Source organism: Gallinula chloropus (assembly GCF_964237585.1).
Source record: "Gallinula chloropus genome assembly, chromosome: Z".
In the NCBI taxonomy this organism is placed as follows: Eukaryota; Metazoa; Chordata; class Aves; order Gruiformes; family Rallidae; genus Gallinula; species Gallinula chloropus.
In genome coordinates, this window is record NC_140089.1 from 86,628,187 (window position 1) to 86,647,030 (window position 18,844).

At 49.0% G+C, this 18,844-nt stretch overlaps 1 protein-coding gene across 1 annotated transcript; it reads right to left on the bottom strand.

Moving 5' to 3' along the window:
* On the bottom strand, positions 1 to 17,193 carry HDHD2 (haloacid dehalogenase like hydrolase domain containing 2). The gene is made up of 7 exons (XM_084278198.1): positions 17,136 to 17,193; positions 16,120 to 16,221; positions 12,626 to 12,834; positions 9,752 to 9,836; positions 3,133 to 3,349; positions 2,602 to 2,665; positions 1 to 1,629 (listed from the first exon to the last, which is right to left on the bottom strand). Exons 2-7 carry the CDS (start codon positions 16,218 to 16,220, stop codon positions 1,526 to 1,528), a joined length of 780 nt encoding a protein of 259 aa, XP_084134324.1. The 5' UTR covers position 16,221; positions 17,136 to 17,193; the 3' UTR covers positions 1 to 1,525.
* Between the last annotated feature and the right edge of the window lie 1,651 nt (positions 17,194 to 18,844).

An 18,844-nucleotide genomic window follows, 5' to 3' on the forward strand; every position in this document is an offset into this window, starting at 1 on the left:
TGCAGTTGTCCAGTGTTTCTCCTTGCGTGGGCTTGTGTGCAGCTGCTTCTGGAAGTGCCACAGCCTCACAGCATGCTCCAGGAAAAAGAAAGTCTCATTTTTCTTTGTTCCAGCATCACTCACATAGTCAGAAATGCCTTCTTCACAGGATTTTACTGACAGATCCCTCACCTCCTGAACCTGACTGTGGCCAAAGACCTCCCTGACATACCCCAGGCAGGTTCAGAATCGCTGGCACCAACGCCAGATGTGTGAATGAATTCAAAACCCTGGGGTGTGATTTATAAGGGCACACAAGCAGTGTCTGAAGACAGCTGCTGCTCTTCAGGCCAGGTTATTGTTTCTCTTACTTCTACTGCAACGTCCACCCCATGGATGATCAATCAGAGATGAAACCTGGATGTGGGTAACCACCCACCAACAGAGACAGCTCCTCACAGAAGGAGTTTCCCACTCATTCATCACACTGATTTTCCTTAACAAGGACGAGGATGGCTCATTAACACAAAACTGTATTTTCAATAAGGTTAATACTCCAGCAATGTATAATTACAATCTAATAATTTAACACTCAAGAGCACTGTAAAACAACTGTAAAGGACTTTGATTATTACGGCTTGCAAATGGACCAGAAAAGCTATTTACCATCATTACAAAGTTGGTTCATATTGGGGGAATGTAGTGCACAGGAAAATCACCGTGTACCACAGAATTAAATTTCATTTTACAGCTCTGCTAACCAACTGTGTAACAACTGGAATCTGTCCCCATGGCTTGTGAAGGATTTTTCCCTGAAACATTAAAAAGGAACAACAAAAAAAAAACCCCAACCATAGTGAAATTCTGCAACTGTAGCATTAATAGGACCCTGCTGAGGTCTAATTTCAAAAATGCACCATCTCTAAGGCATTTAGCACCAGATTTTTGTTTCTGTACCATTCTTTTTAATAACAGCATCTAATTAAAACATCTGTAAATGCTGACAGTTTTAATTTTACGTAGAATTTGCAAAAGAAAACCCAGGATCTGTTCTAATGAGAGGAAAGATATCAAGAGTAGTTGTTATTAAACAATGGTGATATTTTAAAAGTCACTTCTAAGTGTGCCTAACATCTACCTTTAAATTAGAGAAGAGACATCCTCAGAGAATCACCACAGGCTCAGTTAATCTTTGAGGTGATTTACTTATTTCCAGGTATGTGGGGGTCAATTCAGCTTATTCAGCAGAGGAACATGACACCTTTCAGACAGAGCTTTTCATCAGTTATGCCCTGAAAACAAACAGAACTCTGCCCACTGCCTTCAGGAAAGCAGCTGTGTTGGTTGGAGCCTTTCTGTCTCACCTGCTGGGTACCCAAGGACTGCGCCGGGGCGCACAGCGGTCCTCTGCCCTGTCACAGCTCGAGGGGCTGGAGCTCACAGCTAGGTTTCTGATGCAACACATGCATTGTGACCTTGATTTCTGAAGCTACAGTAAAGGAAGTTAGGTGAAATGGATGTTTCTTCAAACCAACTATTCCCTGTCTCATAGCAGATGCTCTAGGATATGTTCCACTGCTGCTGGGAAACTCTCACAGGTTAAGTAAGGAGCCGGGTTGATTTTGTCTTCATCTGCTGGTCGGTATTTACCTGTAACAGATTAGCACAAAGATACCCAAATGAGCTTGGTAAGTGAATCTTGTTCTTTCTCCTGGAAATTACAGCCTCCTCAGATCAGCAATAACCAGGCACAGGAGGAGGAATGCCCATCTCAGGCTCTCCTGCAACAAACACTTCCCAAAACAAACTTCACCCAGGATTCCTCCAGAGGCAGCTCCAGCTCAAAATTAGAGCTGCTGATGCAATGGTCTCACTTGCTGTTCTTTCACTGACTATTCAGATATTCACGCTGTAGGTTCTTGAAATAACAATGCAATCACCTTCCTTCCCTTCTGGTTTTAGTGAGTAGGATTGTTTGCTTTCATTGTCAACGTAAAGGGTTGTGTGGCATAGCAGCTGCCACCTCAGGAAGACCTCACCCAGCCCGTGGTGTCACTGATAATACTCATCAGTCCCTTCAGGTTCTGCTTTTGTCTGATGCAGAATTTCTTCCATAATTTCCAGTGTGATTATTAAGGAGTTCCTGAATGATCAGAGGTGGCACTGAGACAACTGGGTTTGGCAATCTTACGATGACACAGTACCAGTTCTCTCTGTTCTTTGATTAGTGCTCAGGATTTTAAGACTTATTCGAGTCTTAAAATTCAAACCTACAAGATCAGCCACCCCCATCCTTTACTTCACATCATCCTGCTGTCAGTGCAGGGTCTGTGCTCTAGTCCTGCTGCTGAAACATTAAATATAACAGCCTATCCTGTCTTAACTGCAAGCTACTGCTTACCAGGCTGCTGTGCTGCAGCTGGGGCAGTTTTATCTGCTGAATTCACCCCAAAATGAATGGGATGATGGACCTGGGATCTCCCAGAAGCCAGAGAATAGTGAGAGAACAACCTGCAGGAATGTTGGGTCTCTACAGAGCAGCAGGGCCAGACTGTGGTGCAGAGGGCAGGGTTGCTGAAGGCACCACTGCCGCACGAAATGACCGACCCACCGAGTACTTACCCGTCCTGACCAGAATCCCCCGCATGCCCGCGTCCTGGGCACCACCCACGTCATCCCTGCAGTCCTGGGACAGAACAGGAGATCGGAGCAGCTGGTTAGTGGTCATGGGCACAACGTTAAGTTTTCTTCATTCAACTCAAATTCAGTTACAAGCTGACTCTGCACATCACTAACCAGCCGCTTAAAAGCAACTGCAGTGAGTCAGATCCTGTAGTGACCCGTGAGACAAACTGCCAGGGAAATACTTTCATTATGTGCTTTTTGCCTGACCAAACAGTGAGACTGTTAGAGAGGAACTCAAGAGACACAGCAAAGCACTCCTGTCACCAGGCTGCAGGGCTTCCCCAGAACCCCTAAAGTAAGAGAACCCCATGGAATACACATTAAATCCTGCAAGTTTCGATGGTTCAGTTTTCCCCCCCTCCTTTAATCACAGAGCACCTTCAGAAAGACCCATGTGTGGATTTGGGAGGCAGTGGAGATGAGCCCTGTGTTATCAGGCAGGTGATGTGGCACACAGCCCACACATACATCACCGATCATGACGGCCTCTTCTGGGGCACAGCCCGTTCCCCGCAGCGCCTCCAAGAAGAAGGTTTTCTCTGGCTTCCCCACCACTGTGGCTTTGGTGTCCGTGGCGTATTCCAGCCCAGTTACAAAGGGTCCAGGTCCCAGAGACAAGCCATCTTTTTTCTTGAAGTATCTGGCTTTATGTATAGCTATGAGAGGAGCTCCATCCAAAATCAACCTAATGAATTAACGAAGAAGAGAGCACAAAAATGGTATTACAGAAATTACATTTTCTGCTGAAGGCCTCAGCTGGCTTTTGTTTCAGTTGATGACAAAACTCTCACTGCCTTTCACGATGCCCCAAATGACAATGCAAGCTGGCATTCATTTGGAGAGTTAAATGAGGTTCCATCCTCCCTTCTCCCTGGGAACAGGCAGTAAAACAAATGCCCCAAATAAAGAACTTATTACCTTGAGAGTTTTCACAGGTATTTTTAGCACGCAACTATTTTTAAATCCTGCCTGTATCTCTAAAGCAATCAGGTCCACTACCCTAAGCAACCTCACGTTTCACTACAGCAAACATCCCAAATTTAGACCCACCTGATCTCCCCAAGCAAATGTAAAAGTCAGTGACCACAAGAGGTGGCTGCAGGTAGCATTTTGATGGCCACAGACTTGATCTCCTTAATCTCTGAGGAGACAGTCATCCTTTCAGGCAGCTGCATCTGCAGCCCAGCAGATTTTGGAGCTGTTGGTACCACCTCTAACAGCCAAACATGCATCCAGCTGTGTGTATCCTTCAGAGATGGGTGTTCAGAGGAATCCTGGGTGGAAGGCGAATCATTTAACCTTAACTTTGTACTTTAACCTTGGAGGAATTACAAGAACATGCCACAAAAAGGCACAAAGATGTCAGGAACATTCACGTCCCACCGGATTCCTCGTGTGACAGCGCTATTATTATGTGCACCCTTAGGAAACAGGTTGGGTTTGGGCTCTTCAGGACTGGGAACCAAACACTTCACACACAGGACAGTTCAAGCAGCAAGTGAGATTCCCAGCACTTGTGAGTACAGCAGGAGGGTCACAGAGTAAGGGTCACAATGCACAGGTATGGCATTTCTGCCCTGACACAGCAGTGCACACCCTCCTCAGGGTACCACACACACCCCATCTCTGCCTGCCAGCTGACCCACCTGTTAAAAACCTGCACAGAACATGGGATTGTCTGCAGCAGGTTGAACAATGTATGGAAACAAGCAATTAGAAAACTGCTGTTGCTTCAGCGCCCTCACTCAGTGGTCAGTTACTCACCTTGTAAACCCCTCCTGGCAGGGAGCATGTCTCCTTAGTACACACAGTGCCTGAACAGTGGGCCCTGACAACAAAGCAGTGAGTGAAGAGGAGCTGACCAGGGCTGGCTTCACAGAACCCAGACTTCGATTCTTCCACCCCCTGCCTGTAGCTATTACTTGCAGCAGACACAGTGGGTACCTGTCCTGCAGCAAAGGGAAGGCTACACAGCTCCTGTGCTAGAGGAATCCTCGGGGTACTGCCAAGCACAGCAGCGTTATTGCAGTCTTCTCCCTCCCCAGCCTGTTTTGGTGCAACAAGAGCCATCCAGACAGCCTCTACAAACTCCAGGTAACGTCTGCTAAACACTTCCTGCTCAGTTTTACAGCACCTTCTTCGGGCGCTGCAAGCAACTCCAGTCTTTATCACAACAGGTAGGAATGTAACTAGGGGACAGAAGGGAAGCATGTTGTCTTTAGGGCAGAAAGGATTTATTTTCCTCTGAACCCTGCCTGATTTTTAAACAAAAAACCAAAACCTTTAAGAAAACAAACAAAAAAATCTTGCTTCTCCACTGTCTTTCTGCTGTGGCTCTGCTCCAAGAGGCTGCCCTAGGTGAGCTGTATGCTCCTTGGAGGATGTCTGCATCCCACGTACTTGCAGAGAAGCCTGGGTAAACCGAGCGACACATAACCAGTAATATCTCATCTCACTTAACTATCATGAAGCCATTCTCTCACATCAATGCATTCCAAAGACAGCTCAACACCAAGAGAGCTGGCATGTGAGTCTGTGAGCAGCCAGATAGGCTCACGATGGGAGGATGCCTCTAGGACACAGAAGAATTTAATTTGACAGCAGCAGCAGCACAACCACTTACATTCGGCAGGAACTCATCTGAGAGAATTCTTCTAAACGTGGCATCAAAATCCCCCTCACACAGAAAGAGGAATTTAGCCTCAGCCACTCCAAATGGTGCCTAGAGAACAGCCTGACTCTGTGTCTCGTGCCGGGACTCGCGCTGGGTTAGATTTACCTAACCTAACGCTGGATATCGACTGAGCAGTTGCCTACCAGGTAATTAGTCAGCCTGGGCTCTTCACAGTCAGAGGAAAAAGCACTTCTAGGGCACAGTTCAACTGTCCTATTTTAAGCCCTACTAGGGGAAAAATGAATGATGCCTTACAAGCGCCTCCTCTCTCCCCCAGGAGCCCAGGCCACCAGCTCGGATACAGGCATCAGCACTGTAGATATCTGCATTCCTTCAGATTAACCTTAAAGTTTTGCTCTGAGCAACGCAAAACCCAAGGGGCTGAATTATCTGAGCAGTGAAAGACAAGGAATACAGATGTGAGGCTTGAGAAGAAGAGAACATGGCCAACTGTTACTGTTTCCTCTAGACCAAATACAACTGACACCAGCAGAACAGTCTACCCTCAAACAGAGGACCAGGGGAACAACCCAGAAGAGTCAGCGAGACGTTATGGATCAGGCACAGCCCATCGCAGGGGCCTCTGCTCAGCCTGAACACGGGACCAGAAAACACCAGGCAAATCTAGGACAGCTTCTCAGAGGGTGACAGACAAGCCAGCCGAGCGGCTGGGAAGGGCAAGGTGAGCTGAAGGACTCAGCCTTGCTCAGCACTCAGCCCCATCACCCAGTGGGACTGGATGCGGGATGCTCGGGCAGCACATGCTCCGTGCTGCAGGGTCACAGAACGGCAGGGGCTGGCAGGGACCTCTGGAGAGCATCTCATCCAACACCCCTCTACAGCAGGGTGACCTCCAGCAGGCTGCCCAGAATCACATCCAGGCGGGTTTTGAATCTCCCCAGAAAAGGAGACTCCAAAACCGCTCTGGGCAGCCTGTCCCAGTGCTCTGTCACCCTCAAGAGTGACTGATTGACCTTCCTGTGTTCCAGTTTGTGCACACTGTCCCTTGTCCTGTCACTGGGCACCACTGAGAAGAGCCTGGCCCCTTCCACTAAACAATCCATCCTTTAGATATTTATAGGCACTGATGAGCTCCCCTCTCAGTCTTCTCCAGGCTGCACAGCCGCAGCTCTCTCAGCCCTTCCTCTTACTAGACATGCTCCAGCCCCCTCACCATCCTCACAGCCCCCCACTGGACTCTCTCCAGTAGCTCCCCATCTTTCCTGGCCTGGGGTGCCCAGAACTGCACACAGCACTCCAGGTGTGGCCTCAGCATGGCAGAGTAGAGGGGAAGGAGAACCTCCCTTGACCTGCTGGCCACACTCTTTTTAATGCACCCCAGGACACCACTGGCCTTCTTGGGCACGGGGCGGAGGGAACCAAACCAGTATTCTTACTGATGATGCCCAGAATGAGCCGCTCCATCACCTTCCCAGGGATGGAGCCAAGGCTGGCTGGCCCGTGGCCTTCCTCCTCCTTGCCCTTTTTGAAGACCAGGGTGACACTGGCTTTCCTCCAGTCCTCAGGCACCTCTCCTGTTCTCCATGACCTTTCAGAGATGAGTGGGAGTGGCCCTGCAACAACATCTGCAGCTCCCTGAGCACACGTGGGTGCATCCCATCAGGGCACGTGGATCTGTGGGTGTCAGGTTTGTGTGGATGTTCTGTAGCCTGACACTCCTTGACCAAGGGAAGGTTTTCCTTTCATGAGACTTCTTCTCCTGCCTCTGGGCTCTGCGACTCCTGAGGGCTGGCCCTGGCAGTACAGACTGAAGCAAAGGCAGCATGCAGTAACTCTGTTCTCTCTGTACCTCCATCCCTGGGGCACCCACCTCATTCAGCAGTGGGCCCACGCTTTCTCCAGTCTCCCTTTTGCTGCTGACACACCTGAAGGAGCCTTTCTTGCTGTCCCTGACATGCCCTGTGGGCCTTAGCCTTCCTTGTCGCATTCCCTCAGTCTCTGACTACACCCCTATATTCCTCACAAGTGGCCAGTCCCTTCTGCACATCCAGGAGACTTCCTTCTTCCCTCTGAGATTTTCCAGGAGCTCCCCCTCATCCATGCAGGTCTCCATCCTCCTCTGCTCAGTTTCCTGTTCTCCAGAACACACCAATCCTGAGCTAGGAGGAAGCAGTGCCTGAATACTGACCAGCTCCCCTGGGCCCCCTTCCCTTCCAGAGCCCTAACCCATGGGATTCTCCCAGTCAGGCCTTTGAAGAGGCCACAGCTGTCTCTCCTCAAAGCCAGGGCTGTGATCCTACTTACTGCCCTGCTCCTTCCAAGCAGGATCCTGAACTCCACCATCTCATGGTTGCTGCAGCCAAGGCTGCCCCCAACCTTCACATCCCCAACCAATCCTTTCTTTGTCAGCACGAGGCCCAGCAGCACCCCTCTCCCCACAGGCTCTTCCACCACCACCTGTGTCACCAGGTTTTCATCAATGCTCTGCAGGAACCTCCTGGACTGTGTGTGCCTGCCTGTCTGGGTTAAGTTCATGCAGTTGTGAAGTTAAGAGTCCACTCAATGGCCCTGGCAACACACATCAGTGAGGCTGCCAGGAAACCCCTTTAGGTCAATACGCGTTCTTATGACACAGAACTGGCATGCAGGAAGGGACAGCACTGGCTTCTTACTGCTCAGAACCTCTGTGAGGTACTGGTGAGCAGTAACTGATACCCCCTCTTCAGATTTAGCAGTTACAAAGACAGATTAAGATGTTTGAAGACAATTTATCAAATTCCCATCTGAAAGATGGAGTGGTAGCCACCACCCAGCGAGCAAAGAGTGAACAGGACTCATTACATGCATCTCAGCACAGCAGGGAGTTCACCAGTGTTACCAGGTGTCCCCTTGAGCTTTGAGACAGAAACAAAAGCTGGTGACCCGCTGCTGGCAGGTGTTAGTGCTACTGCAGCTGGGATGGGCTGTGCAGGCAGGTCCTCCTCCTCTGTTACACGGCCACAATGATCACAGAGAATTCCCAATGAAAAGAAACTGAGGCCCAGCAGGCTCTGTTGGGGCTCAGGGTAAGGGACAAGCTCACACCACCCTTGTCTGTGCGTGTCACAACAGAGAAAAGGCACAACACCAGGGCTAAGCTCTGCAACAGGCTCACATTCAAGCCTCCTCGAGCTATATTTTTTGATGTTTCTTTCATTTTAAAATCAGGAGTGCTGTTCTGAACTAGCACTGGAGAGAAGGATACATGGCTACACACCTCTGCACACATTACAGCATCTTGGCTCCTGGACAGGCACAAATTTTATCTCATTTAACCTTTCATCCACAGATAAAACAAAAAGCTTTAGAGATATGACAGCCTGGATCAGATTCGTAGTTCATCTAACACAACACTGTGCTGGCCACCTCTGAACACAAGATGGTTCAGAAGAAATTGCTAGAAATCCTGCACAAGGTAGATAAGGAATAACCTGCCCTAAATACTGGATTTCCTTCTCTGTACTATCTGACCTGTGAAGGCTGAAGTTTGAACAAAGGAGTCATCTCCCAAATATTTATCCTTGTTTTTCTGTATTTCCTCTTGAAGCACTGCTAACTTCCTCATCTCATTGAGGATGGTGACCTTACTTCCATTGTTTATTTACAGCCTGACAGCAATGAGCCACAGAATCACAGACTGGTCTGGGTTGGAAGGGACCCCAAGGATCACAGAGCTCCAACCCCCTGCCACAGGCAGGGACACCAACCTCCAGGCCTGGAGCTACACAAGGTTGCCCAGGGCCCCAGCCAACCTGGCCTTGAACACCCCCAGGGATGGGGCACCCACCCCCTCTCTGGGCAGCCTGTCCCAGCCCCTCACCACTCTCTCTGTCAAAAGCTTCCCCCTGATATCTCATCTAACCCTCCCCTCCTCCAGCTTCACTCCATCCCCCTTGTCCTGCCAGTCTCTGCCCTTTGAACAAGCTGATTCCCCTCCTGTTCCTCTGCTCCCTTCAGGGACTGGGAGGCTGCAATGAGGTCCCCCCACAGCCTTCTCTTCTCCAGGCTGAACCAGCCCAGCTCCCTCAGCCTCTCTCCATAGGGGAGCTGCTCCAGCCCTCTGAGCATCTTCCTGGCCTCCTCTGACCCCTCTCCAGTAGTTCCACATCTTTCTTGTATTGGGGCTTCAGGTCTGGACACAGGACTCCAGCTGGGGCCTCACTAGGGCAGAGCAGAGAGGGAGGTGATTGATGAAAACCACAGCTGGACTGCCTGAAGCTCATGGTTAAGACCCCAAATTCACCAAGGTTGGTGTCCCTCTCAGACACAGAGGAAGGCACCATAATCACACTAATTAACCATGATATTGCTACCACCTTCTTTCCACACAGGGATTTCCCTGCCTCTGTGGGGGTTCAGAGCTCAGCACAAGGCAGCCACCCCTCAAAAAGCCACGAGGAGGGTGTGACTCACCGAAATGCTCTGTTCATCATCTCGTAGTGGAAGTGCTCGGGCGCCAGTCCTACCACCACTGCGTTGGGGTCATCGGTGGCTATCCCTGGAAGACCAAAATGTGGCTCTCAGCAAACAGCATTTTGTTCCTACTAAGCAGCACAGGGTCAACAAGTGCAATTAATCACTTTTCAGTAAAAAATTAAAAAAAAAAAAAAGGAGGATTTTCTGACACAGACACATCACACAGGCAAGTTTTATGGCTTTTAGAAATTAAAACAGCCCCTTTGGAAAAGGTGATGATCTATCCAGACTGCCACCCTTTACAGTGAACACAACTCTCTGGTTAGAAAGCCTTAGCAGTGCCAGTGGAACAGTGGTTCTCCCACTGCCTCCAAGGAAATGCAGCAGACTGCCCAAACGACTTGGTTTTTAACTGAATGACTCTGTGTTATCTGAGCAGCAAGGAAGCTGGTGAAGGTTCTGGAGCACAATTCTTGTGAGGGACAGCTGAGGGAACTGGGATTTTCAGCCTGGAGGAGGCTGAGGGCTCTCTACAGCTACCTGAAAGGAGGGTGTGGTGAAGTGGGGGTTCGTCTCTGCACCCAAGTACCAAGCAATAGGACAAGAGGAAACAGCCTCAAGTTGTGCCAGGGGAGGTTTAGTTAGACTGGAGATGAGGAAAACTTGTCTTCATTCAGAGGGTTGTCAGTCACTGCAGCAGGCAGCCCAGAGCAGTGGTGGGGTCACCATCCCTGGGGGGGTTTAAAAGACAGGTAGATGTGCTGCTGAGGGACACAGTTTAGTGGTAGCGTCAGCAGTGCTGGGTTAAAGGTGATGACTTAGCGAACTTAAAGGTTTTTTCCAACCAAAACAATTCTATGACTATAATCAGCTTTGTGAGGCTGTAAAGCAGGAAGAGTAGAGAATTTCATCAGGTTTTTCTATTCCCTCTAGACACAGAAAACTCCATTTAGGGTGAAGAGCCTGGCTGGTGTTCTACACAACAGTCTGGTTATGATGGCAAAATGGTACTGCAGCATGACCTAGAAATTGTTACACTTGATTAACATGGCTCTTCTGGAAGGGGTTTTTTTAATTTGAGGGGTTTTTTTAAGAGCATGACTTTTTACACCTCTGAGTGGAACCAACAATGGATACTACAGTCTTAATTACAACAGGTTGTTGTCATCTCCATCCTCGACCTGCTGGGGTTTTTGTTCTGCCTTCAAAAGCCTACCCTCCACACCTTTAGTGGGGCAGCCAGAGCTCCTGGGTCTCCAGAGAGTGTCATCACAACCTGCTAGCTGATGCTGCACGGCCTGTGGTTAGCTCAGACAGCAAAACCTACATTCAGGGATGCCATGTGGATTTGTGACACCATCCAAAAGCATCCGGCTCCTTTAACCAAGAATGTATTGCATTCACCCATCTGTGGCCAACTTTATAGAGAGATCAGCCAAGAACAGCACAAGAGCAGCAGTTAACATGAATTTAAAGCATTCTCTGTTGTACTTAAATGTTTCAAGAGCAGCACTTTGGGACTGTGAGCCAAACTGCTGGCAGCAAAAAGAAATAAAACAATCCATGCCAGATCCAAGCAACATGGAAAACACCACCAAAGGGCTCCTGCTGACACCTCTATCTTCACCATCTTCTACAAAGATTAGCATCAGCTACTGTAAAACTGATGAAAAGATCCCAAATACATGGAGATTAGACTGGTGGAGCCACCTTCAGTGAAACAGCTGCTCTCTCTGCTGTTTCTGACCCAAGAAAGGCTTCCTGAGAACACAAATGCAGAGCATTGCTGGGGCCTTATTTCTCTGGGTGCGCAATGAGGTGTAACAGATTGCCAGGTTTCACTGCTCTCAGAGCTCACAGAAGCTCTTCTCCTCAACACTTACCCTTCTGAAGTTAACTGACTAGACTACAGCACTAGAATTTAACAGAAAAAGTCTAGCTTCAAGCAAGATTAGAACCTGCTTCAATTACACAGCCATAAGGATGTCTGTCCCTAAGGCAAAGAAGGGGCAGGGAGCAGTGGAAAGCCATCCACATTTTCCTGCCTTGACTTCAAATGACTTTAAATATACAATATAGCCCTTTGAGCATGTTAAAAATGTGGGTGTGTCCACTACTCTTAAAAACAACAATGTGGTTAAGTCAAGGAGTAACAGTCCTAGCTTCAGGCACCTGCCAGACATGTCCAAGTTGGCATATATCATCCTCTACTCCCCATCATGTGGGAGGAAAATGGGAACATGTGAAAGCAAAGCAAGTTTTAGGCAGGTTTTTAGAGGCCACAATCTAGAGAAGGCAGGGTGATGAACCTTCTGTCACCAATTAAAGCACATGGAGCAAGACCTAGATGTTCAATACAAGCTAAGTGACGTTAACTACCTGGAGATTTTACATTTCATAATAATTACAAGATAAATTGCCTCCTGCATGTGACTACAGACTGGCTTTTCAGCTCTTAGTGAGCAAGATATCTGTAGAAACACTGAGGAAAACCTGATTTCCACCAATTTCACACATCCTTGCTAGGAAACAAATTAGCACTGGCAGGTGTAATAAATTTCCAATGACCTAGTGATAGCTATTACTTTTTTCCCCACTGGAAATTAATAAAAAGTACTGAGTTTTACCTGAATTTCTGACTACTTGAAGGTTTTTTGGTTGCTATTTCCACTACTGCTCAAGAAGCTATGACTTCAGACTGCTCCATGTTGGTTTAAAAAGAGGAGAGAACTTCTGTGATTCTGGAGAATTTCACATTTCAGGCTTCATTGTGTCTACTGGTGAATAAATCTTGTAGAATGACTAATGGAGAGTGCTATGTTTTCTTAGCTGCTCAGTAACTTTCCCCATCATGCTCTCTGACCACCTCACCTGTGAAATCAGGCAGGGCCTTATTGTGCACCAAGAGCAGAGGCCGCACCTGCTGCTGCTCCAGAAGGTTCCTGGCTGCTGTCAGAGAGGTGAAGATCTCATTTTCTGCTATGTCAAACCCCAGCTTTGTCAGCCTCTCCAGCAGGTCCCTCTTGCACTCCTTCGTCGTGTTGGTGACAAACCGAATGGTGACCGGAGCGCCGCGCAGCCTGAGGGAGGAAGAGCAGAGACATCCTCTTATTTACACTCTGAAATGTGGTCGGCACCCCAGAAGGAAAGGAAGCCATCCAGAGGGATCTAGACAGGATGGAAAGATGGGCCTGGGGGAACCTAATGAGGTTCAACACTGCCAAGTGGCAGGTGTTGCACTTGGGACGGAAGAATCCCAGACACAGATACAGACTGGGAGAAGAGTTACCTGAGAGTAGCCCTGCTGAGAAGGACTTGGGGATTGTGGTGGATGAGAAGCTTGACATGAGCCAGCAGTGTCTCTTGCAGGTCGTAGGGCCAATGGTATCCTGGGCTCCATCAGGAGAGGAGTGGCCAGCAGGGACAGGGAGGGGATTGTCCCTCTGCTCTGTCCCCTGAGGCCCCATCTGGAGTCCTGTGTCCAGATCTGGGGCCCCCAATACAAGAAGGATGTGGAACTGTTGGAGAGGGTTCAGAGGAGCCACAAGGATGCTCAGAGGGCTGGAGCACCTGCCCTACAAAGAGAGGCTGAGGGAGCTGGGCTGGTTCAGCCTGGAGAAGAGAAGGCTGCGGGGGGACCTCATTGCAGCCTCCCAGTACCTGAAGGGAGATTATAGGCAGGAGGGGATTCAACTTTTTAAAAGAGCAGATAATGGCAGGACAAGGGGGAATGGACTAAAGCTAAAGGAGGGAAGGTTTAGATTAGATATTAGGGGGAAGCTTTTGAGAGAAAGAGTGGTGAGGGGCTGGAACAGGCTGCCCAGAGAGGTAGTGGATGCCCCATCCCTGGAGGTGTTCAAGGCCAGGTTGGATGGGGCCCTGGGCAGCCTTGTGTAGCTCCAGGCCTGGAGGTTGGTGTCCCTGCCTGTGGCAGGGAGTTGGAGCTCTATGATCCTTGGGGTCCCTTCCAACCCAGACCAGACTATGATTCCATGATTCTATGTCTTTTTTTGGGACTGAAAACGGACAGTTTGTCTAAAGGCTGCAGATGGAAAGACCATATACACCTCAGAGTACTTCTGTGCTTTGGAGGGCAAGGTGAAACAGATGGCAAGAATCACTGTTGCCAGAACAAGGTCAAGTCTCCTCTGCTTCACCTCAAAGTCTGGAGGAAAGCTGTAATTCCCAACCCCACCTTCACAACAGCAACAAACACATCTACCATCAACAGAAATGAGTTTGAAAAGCCTTTCAGTTCTCACTAGACACTAAATAAACCAGCCCCATCTTCTGGACCAACAGCACCCTGAGCCAAAGCAAACAAACAAAATAACCTTGTTGCTAAATTAATGCATCAGACTCCACGTGGCAGCTGAAGCTGAGAGCAGCTGTGGGTCACTCAGAGATGCAGGATGCCCTGAGAGCCCCTGGTACCTGTACAGCGATTCTGTATCAGCTTCTGTATCAGCCACTTCTCCCTTTACTGAGGATCACTGATACCACACAGCATCACATTATTGCCCTACACCAACAGCACACGCTACCAAACAATCAAATAATTTTAAGTGACAATTTCAACAGCATTCCCTTTAATTATTCCCCCACCATCACTTTCTCTGTTGCTATAGAAACACACACTGGCATCATGAGTGTATGGAGAACATCAGAATAAAGTTGGTCAATGCTGCAGGCTTGCTGGCACCTGCCACTTTCTTCTCTTCTGTGCCAGGTACACTAACCCTTCCTAAGTATGAACTGCTAAACAAGCCCCCAGAATGCTAATAATTGAACTTTTTCTTGTTCCTATGGACCTCAGTACAGACAAGTTACACTAAAAACTGAATCTATTCACTTGTTCCCCAAGCAAGCTGCACACCAACCATTGCAGCTCCTCTTTAGGAAGGGCAATGACATAGAGCAGGAAAGAACAGGAGAAAATACTAATTTCTTTTTCAAACCTCTAAGCAAAAGGACCTGGCTGTTCTTGGCAGTGAAATTACACCTGGTCTCCACGCCTGTGATTCGAGGTTGAAGCTGACAAACAGCACCAGATTCTCTCTGCTCCTTATTCCTTCTCCAACCCCCTCCCTTGCCTAAGCTGGTACAGGGCCTGCAGGGGTATGGCTGAGCAGGGATCAAGCAGAAGACAACAGAGAATCTGGCACAAGTTCCCTCTGCAGCATGAAACACCCAGCAGAGAAGGCCCAGTAAATGAAATGGTAATGAGTAAGTACCCAATGCTTCAGCAGCTTTTCCTTCTTGAGGAGGTAATTATTTCAACAGATACTGTTTCTTTTTAGTGAGAAGAAACACAGTTTCCTTATCCCTCTGTGAACTTTTCCTCTGAAAAACAGCCTAGCTTTATAAAAATCTGAGCAGCCACACAACCCCAGTAAAAACACCTCATCCTTAGTTCAAACTCTGAATTACTTGGGGAGAATTACCTCTCCCCAGTTAATTCTTACTGTCCCAGCATCTTCAGGTGCCCTCCCCTCCCTCATCATGACAGGATGTATCACTTTGCATTGTTCCTCATCCACTGCAAGGTGTCTTCTTCAGTGTCATATCACAGTACAAAAACCCCTGGGTGTTTGAGGGGTTTTTGCCACTATTTTCCCATTTGTTTTGCCACTGACCCAGCCAGATTAAGTCATTTTGCTATGCCTCAGTTTCTTTAAGCATCCTTCATCAGAAAAAAAAAGAGGTACTTAGCTATCATATTTAATAATATGTTAAAACTCCTACAAAACATGAGCTGTATTATCAGATGTTTCTCAAAATTAAAACAACTCAAACAACTGAGGTCATTTACCTCGCAGGAAGAAACTTTAAAATTATAAAGAAAAGCCTTGGCTGAAAGACTAAATGAAATGAGAGCTCTGCAAAGAACACCCTGCTCAGGAGGTCAGGTTATTCCCTCTGTTACTCCCCTTTAACTCACCACAGACCTAAGGGCTCAGTCAGATTCCAGCAGTGAAAGCACCACTGAACAGCTCAGCTCAGCTGAAGTGACTTTGGTCTTCACAGGGTAATTCAGGTTAACTGAACTACTTTGCTTAAAGCTGCATTCCCACTTGAATTACCTGAAACAATCTGAATATTAAGTCTTTTTCTATCTATATAAGACTTAGATAAGACCTGGAGAGTGACTCAGGAGAGCTGCAAGGCAACTTTTCAATATCAAGCCCCTTTGCTGATTTCTCTTGGTATTAATACAGCTGTAAATGAAAAGATTGGCTGCATATTTGCTTATCAATATTGCAAAAAAGGCAGAAGCTTCAGGCCCTTTCAGATAAAGAAGTGCCTTGGTGCACACAGTGCTGACATAACCTACCAGAGGAAATAGAAAAAAAAAGGTATCTTGCCTTTTAAGAGCTTCCTGAGCGCCTGGCACAGCTGAGTCTTCAACGTGAAGTGTGCCGCTGAGATCCACCAAGACAGCTTTCAGCGCACGCCGAGCTGCCATCCTGCCTTCCCCAGGGAAGCAGCAAATAAATGGAACAACAAAAAACTGGTTAGCAGACAATGGATAATAAAATAAGGAACTCAGTTAAGCGCCTCATTTGTGCCAAGCCCAGTATTACTCAGAACATTACTCGCAGTATTAAATAGGCCCCTTTAGACAGAGATATAAAAGGCAGCGTTAAAAAAAAAATACGTAATTGATGGGGTGGTGTTTTCCCCAAGACTCTAAATATGGAAATCAGGTGCTATTTTGTTTTTTAAGTGCCTTTATTTGTGCACGTCAGGATCTTGGGAAGAGGATCGTTAGGCCTGGTACTGACGGTTCAAGGCCTCAGCAAGTGCATTTCCGCAAGTCCCATCGACACCGACGGCACCGCTGAAGGGAAAATAAACCCACTACTACTAAGCAGTGACACAGTGCTCTGACTGTAAGGCTTGAAACGTTCTGCAAAAGTGGATTCTTTTGCCTTTGTAAGCAAGATCTACAAAGATCCAGCCCACACAGGGGACAGTCAAGCAGTTTCTCTGCAGCAAATTTCCCTGTCACGCCAACAGGTACAGAAGACTCGGCCCGAAACAGAAGTCAGCAGAGGGTAAAGGCACTGGGAAGGAAATCAGAGAGGTCATGCACAAGTCATCTGGCTAAAATGCTCTTGCCAGAAATTAGGACTTCTCCTTATGTGTGCTGCAAGTGCTGCATTTTCCTCCACAAGCCAGTTTCCTGGACTGTTTCTTAGCAAATGCGCCATGACAAAGTGTTTCTCCTGTGTGTCAGGCAGTAAGGACAATCTGACCTGTCATCCCTGACAAGCCATTACAACCCTACTCTGAGCTGTTCTGGTTGCACACAGAACATGTAACATGTATCCACTTTTAACAAACACACAGAGTAGTCAACACCGTGATTAAAACCTGCCTTAATGAGTTTAATTTCCTATCAGGACAGTTTTATCCATGAGCAAGATCGTGTGAGCTTGATGTCCCAGGTACAAGACACAGAAAATTCACAGGCTCCACTTTCACTGTACCTGCTGGTTCCCTGCAATAAGAAAAAGAGTAATACTTCATGGCACGCCTGTTGCTACACAGGCCAAGGTTAAATGTCTTGTTATAAAGCTGGTAACACAACTCCTAAGGGAACTTAATCAACTGCACGTGGAAAAAAGGGCACCGGGTTTCTAAAGACATCAACTTCTCCTCCTGCAAAGTGCTGAAACATGATGGAATTTGCATCCATGCTATCTCCACGACAAAAAGAATTCCCTCTCTTCCCTCAGGCACCTCAACTCTGGCACAGGGAATTCCGAGAGCTGAGAAGGATTAGAAAGAGGACTGAATAAGTTGCTATTATATAAATTCTCTAGCCAAAGACACAGTGACTGCAGAGCGACTGCCTGCATGGACAGCACAGCTAATGGACAGGGACAGAATATCCTAGTTTAGTAGAAACTGGATTTATTTACTTATTTCTCTTTTACCCTAGATCTCCATTAGTTCTCCTATTCACCAAGCATTTATTGAGGCCGTACCAAAGCTATTCACAGAGCCAGTTCTCAGCATAGCCTGACTTAAAGTATAAAACACACAGCCTGGCCAGAAAGTCCTAAAAGCCTTCAGCACCTCGGGTTTTCACAACATGCCAGGGGAACCTCACCTTTGTGCCTGCATTTATCCCTACAGCCACGGGACAAAGCCACGGAATCATCCAGGCTGGTCAGAACACAGGGGACCACCCGGTTCAACTCCCCCCACCCCGTTCTCTAGCGATCTCTAGGGCCTACACGAGGAGATGCTCGCAGGCTGCGGGGAACGGGTCTCTTCCCCTTGTGGGGTGGCTTGCAGTGGCACAGGCGTGTCGGGGCCGCTGAGGGGCTGCTCTCCAGGCCTCAGGTGCCTCACACAGCCTGCACAGGGCCGGCCTCCCCTGGCCCCCGCGCCTCCTCTCCCCAGAGCCCAGCACCGGCGAAGGTCAGGCCCTTCCCCCGGACGAGCCAGGCAGGGAGCTCCCGGCGAGGCCCAGGACAAGGCAGCAGAGCGGCCCAGGCCCCGGCCAGGCCGCGCTGAGGGATGCGGGGTCTCCAGAGCCCGACCCCCGCCCAAACCCCGCAGAGAGCCCGCACAGCGTCCCCCCGTGGGCCTGCCATCGCCTCCGAGGAACGCCTCGCTGAAGAGCCGCGGGCCAGCCCGCTACCCCACACACCGCCCTCAAGGGCGGGAGCGCTCCCCTTCCCCCAGCCACACTGGAAAGGCGATGGGGACGCAGGTACCTCCCCCCCCCGGCCAGGGAGATGGTACCGCCTCTTGCCGCTGGTTTAGAATGGGCAGGCGGGCCGGCCCATTCTCCGGAGGGGGGGGGGGGGACGACACTCCGAACGCGGCGTGTGCTCCCCTTTCCAGCGACCCCGGTGGTTCTGCCCGCCCGTTCGCGCCCGCCGAAGGCGGCCAGGCCCACGCACACACGGGTGGGGAGCGCAGCTTGGTGGCTGCGCCCTGCCCACCACGCTAACCTGCCTCCGGCCTCCCTGCCGCCGCCCCTGCGGACTGCTCGCCGCCGAGCCGCACCGCCCCCCCGCCTCCCGCGGGGTCCTTGCGCAGCCGGGGCTGTCCGCCCGGACGCCGGCACCC